Genomic DNA, 4,802 nt, shown 5'->3' on the forward strand with positions numbered 1-4,802 from the left:
AGAGGGCTGCAAATTGGTATGTTGATCATACACCTTCCAGTCATCAAACTTACCAAATTGCAGCCCTCTAGCTAAGTAGTTTTTATTTTATTTAAGTTTAAAAAAGTTAGCCAATATCGTGCTTCTGGCAACGATATAGGACAGGCCACCACCGGCCCGTGGTTAAAGTTTCACATGCCGCGTCTCATACAGCATTATACTGAGACCACTAAATGATAGATCTGTTTTCGATGGCTTGATTATACGCTGTAGCGGCTGTACAGAGAACTCGATTGCGCCGTTTCTTCGGCGCATTTTTTACTTGGTTTAGTGTTCTCTCCTTCTGAGTTCTGGAAATAAATCGTTTTTTAAAAATACAATCTGATTAAGATACGATATTTTATTTTTTTACATTTTGAACTTATTTGTACCGCACACACACATCCTTTCGATCAGACCACGGTTCTCAAACCTCATCCTTTTCTAAAACTTCCGCTCCATTGTTGGCTCTTCTGATGGTTCCTAGTAGACTTTGTCGATGTCTTAGAAGTTCCTCAGGTCAAGAATCTAGCGATTGACTTATTTATCATCATCATCATCATCGAGTTCAACCTTGTGAGTAATGGTTTGGGTCAACAATGGCGTGGCAGCAATTCCGTGAACAGCAGTAGCAGCGTTGTAGGTCACAGGTGAGATGATGTGAGCACCTGTCTGTACAGCAGTTGCAGCGGGCAGAGCGGCTACCTGGGCTGGGAGAGCGTGAACAGCAGCAGCTGGGGCATTGTATGCAACAACGGCTGGCTGAGCGACTACATTGTGCTGCACGTGGACAGGCTGGGGCACTGGCACTTGGACGTTGACGGGCGTGGGCACAGCATAAGGCTGTGGGACAGCGAAGGGTTGCTGGACGGCGTAGGGCTCGGGGACGAACTTGGTGTGCACGGGGGTGACCTGCTTGGTCTCATAGACGGGCTTTGGGACGGGCACGTTGTAAGTCCTCTCGGTGATCTTCAGCTCCGGGCGGACTTCGGTGATCTGGGGGGTGTACTTGATGACGGGGCGTCCAAGACCTTGCACGGCAGTCCTCTGGACGAGGACGTCTGGGGATGGGGCTTCGCCGGCGGGTACTGGAGCGGGGAGGTTGAGATTTGAGTAGGCCCACGCGTGGGGACCCAGTCCTACGTGCGCTGGCTGCAGGAGCGTTGTGCCTCCCAGGACGGAGGCCAACAGAAAGGGGAACACGTACTGGAAAGAAAAGAAGTGTTTTGTATGAGCTGGTTGCAAAGTCTGGAACGGGACCCAATAAATAACCTGCAGATTAACTCACAGGATCTGTGTTTAGTAATGACCAGGTTTAACATGAAAGCTATTCCATCTTTGGTAATGTCGTATCTACAAGTTCTGGAAAGGAAAGAAGAAGGATTTTGTAGGAGCTGGTTGCAAAACCTGGAATGGGACCCGATAAATAACCTGCAGATAAACTCACAGGATCTGTGTTTGTGACCAGGTTTTAGTAATGACCAGGATTTTTAACAGTCTGAATGGGACCCAATAAATAATTCCACAGGATCTTTGGTTTAATGCTATTCCATCGTATCTACAAGTTCTGGAATGGAAAGAAGAAGGATTTTGTATGAGCTGGTTGCAAAGCCTGGAATGAGATCCGATGAATAACCTGCAGATAAACTCACAGGATCTGTGTTTAGTAATGACCAGGTTTAACATGAAAATTATTCCATCTTTGGTAATGTCGTATCTGCAAGTTCTGGAAAGAAGAAGGAAAGAAGATGAAGAAGATAAACTCACAGGATCCGTGTTTTTGACCAGGTATAACATGAAAATTATTCCATCTGGTTGCAAAGTCTGGCAAAGTCGAATGGACCTGATAAATAACTTGCAAGATAAACTCAGAGGATCTATGTTTAGTCATTATTAAGTTTAAAATATGAAAGCTATTCCAATGTCCTTGGTGAAGTCATGTCAATAAGCTGTTCCAATGTCCTCGGTGATGTCATATCTATAAGCTCCATCTTCCTTTGTTTCAGTAACATGAAATATATCAACTTCAATTATTTATAGAATATAATCACCGTCAGCTTTTTGTATTCACTGATATGCATACTTTCCACTGCGTATTTGTTGACTCTATCTTTTACAGTAAGAAAATGAACACAAACGTGTTTACAAGCGGAAGGTCAACTGGTTTATTATACTTGCAGATGATTTCCTATTTGTTATTTTTTGCCTTCCTCCTCGTTCTTAAATAGAGCTGAGGGACTGAGATACAAACTTATATATTTTTGATGGGGGTACGCATGCATGCAAGCATTCAGGACATAAGACGTCAAGAACTGCACTCATTTCTTTAAACAGCCTAAAAACTTCGTTAAGTATTTTGAAGTTTTCGGGAAAACGTAATAAAGTCTTCAGGATAATGGAATGACTTATATACGCACAAAAACTTTCAATGGCTGGAAGCCTTCATTACAATTCACGTGTCTGTATACTCACAGGGTTTTTGTTCATGATGGTACGTGTATGTTGTTGTGTACAAACACAGCTTTCTCCTTCGTACACCCAGCATGAAACATCGCTGATGTTAGTGTTTTTACATAGAGGAGGAAACGTGATATTGAACAGCCATAGTAATTTATAGGCAAAGATTTATAGAAGCAGAGATGTCATGGAATGTTGTGCTATGAAATACCCTGAAGTTCATCTTCAGTGTTTTGTATGTAGTTACATTTCACACCTATAACTTTTTCAGTTGTGTATGTAGTTGAAAGTATTTCCAATGAAAACTGGTAGTTGCTATATATATATATACAATATATATATATATATATATATATATATATATATATATATATATATATATATATGTATGTATATATTTGTATGTATATATATATATATATATATATATATATATATATATATATATATATATATATATATATACTGTATATATCACGTGGTGTATTTAATCCTGGTAACTCCTTCGAGATAAATCACTGACATGAGTCCAGTTTTTATTTTCGTATTGCTGCCCCTTTTATGTAAGTTTGTGTACGTATCATGATTATTTAAGAACATAAATATGTAAGGATGGGAGTGATTATGTAAGGTGCGAAAATTATTAACGTAAACTAATGAAAATGAATAAAGTACTGGAGTGGAAAATATTGCAGTAGAAATTTTCATTTTTGAACTGAAATTTCAGTAGAGATTAGTTTTGACGTGGGGTCGTTTTTAAGAATTTCTCTATTTCCATTCTTGAAAAGGTAACAATTGTTTTTCCATAGTAACATCAGTCAGCTTATGATACTTTCTGTGTTTTAATTATTTTTGTAAGTTTTGAGATCCATCAGCAGGGTTTGAACGAAGGAATCTATCACCATCACTAGAGCAAAATTACGTCACACAACCTTTTTCAGCAGACAAGTCATATCCCAATTAACCATAATCTCAACTTGAAAAGAAATAATATTAACAGGAAAAATGGAACTCACTCTGGACATATTTAGAAAAATGATCCAGTTTTCGTATCGTAGACAAACTTTGTTTGTCATTTCCCTTAAAAAGAAATAATGCTAACAAGAAGAATGGAATTCACTTTGAACGTTTTTAGAAAAATGATCCAGTTTTCGTATTTTAGACAAACTGTTTTTTTGTCATTTCCCTTAAAAAAGAAATAATATTAACAGGAAAAATGGAACTCACTTTGGACATTTTAGAAAAATGATCCAGTTTCCGTATCGTAGACAAACTGTTTGTTTGTCATTTCCCTTAAAAAGAAATAATATTAACAGGAAAAATGGAATTCACTTCGGACATATTTAGGAAAATGATCCAGTTTTCGTGTTTTAGACAAACTGTCTTTTTGTCATTTCCATTTTAAGACATAGAAAGAAATTGACCGAACGTTTCAGTATAAATAAACCTCGTAGTTTGTCAGTTGTCACTCATTCTACACCTACGAATAAACACAACAAACATATAAACACAACAACAAACATAAAAGCTATGAGTACGTACAATGGCCTTCATGGCTGCTTCGTCGGACGGATGCCTTGGACCCACAAGACTGCGTGTAGCGACCGGGGCAGCGTCCCTGGCTTTATATACACGAACGGCCGTGACCTTCGGAAGGACACGCCCTTGTCCTGGGCACATCTCCTAGCGGGCAGATGGACACGCCCTTCGTCTCATCCCTCGACCGTCCCAAATGGCTCTCCTCGGGGTCGACCAGTTTTTTTGGCGGGGGCAGTCCTTACGAAAGGATTCCCCCCTTTTCACTTTTTATGGTTGCTGGGCGATCTCGGCCATTGGGGAGAAGGGAGCTCTTCTGGTCTTCATATATTGTTGGTTGATTGTATGTCAATTTTTGGGTTTTTGGTTTGCCGTATAAGTCTCGCTAGTTCTACGTGTAAGTTAATGCCCACCTGCTTTTTTTAATGCATATTGAAAGGGCAAGTAATTCAACTTGAGATGGGTGTGATCTGTACTATATAATACATGAACAGTTTAACTATTATGTTTTTATTATATATATATATATATATATATATATATATATATATATATATATATATATATATATATATATATATATATATATATTGTGAGTAGTTGCATGTTGGTGTGAGTTAGTATTTGCGTGCTAACATATACATATCTGTGTATGAATAACGAAATTTAATATTACATGTACACATACCTGCTCATACATACATATATTATATAATATATATGTGTGTACATATATTATATATGTATGTATATATATATATGTATATATATATATATATATATATATATAT

The 4,802-nt window shown here is 38.0% G+C and overlaps 1 protein-coding gene across 1 annotated transcript; it reads right to left on the reverse strand.

The window, feature by feature from the left end:
- Positions 1-364: 364 nt before the first annotated feature.
- Positions 365-4,170, reverse strand: LOC136844669 (uncharacterized). Its single transcript, XM_067113921.1, has 2 exons — positions 4,018-4,170; positions 365-1,224 (listed from the first exon to the last, which is right to left on the reverse strand). The coding sequence occupies exons 1-2, from the start codon at positions 4,153-4,155 to the stop codon at positions 559-561; spliced, it is 804 nt and encodes a 267-aa protein (XP_066970022.1). The 5' UTR covers positions 4,156-4,170; the 3' UTR covers positions 365-558.
- Between the last annotated feature and the right edge of the window lie 632 nt (positions 4,171-4,802).

Source organism: Macrobrachium rosenbergii, chromosome 13 (genome assembly GCF_040412425.1).
Source record: "Macrobrachium rosenbergii isolate ZJJX-2024 chromosome 13, ASM4041242v1, whole genome shotgun sequence".
Taxonomy (NCBI): domain Eukaryota; kingdom Metazoa; phylum Arthropoda; class Malacostraca; order Decapoda; family Palaemonidae; genus Macrobrachium; species Macrobrachium rosenbergii.

Bases quoted from the DNA above. Each gene is read 5' to 3' on its own strand.
- LOC136844669 (XM_067113921.1), bottom strand. From the start codon at position 4,155: ATGTGCCCAGGACAAGGGCGTGTCCTTCCGAAGGTCACGGCCGTTCGT. The intron at 1,225-4,017 runs GTACGTACTCAT...TTTTCTTTCCAG, and splicing joins AAGCAGCCATGAAGGCCATT to TACGTGTTCCCCTTTCTGTT.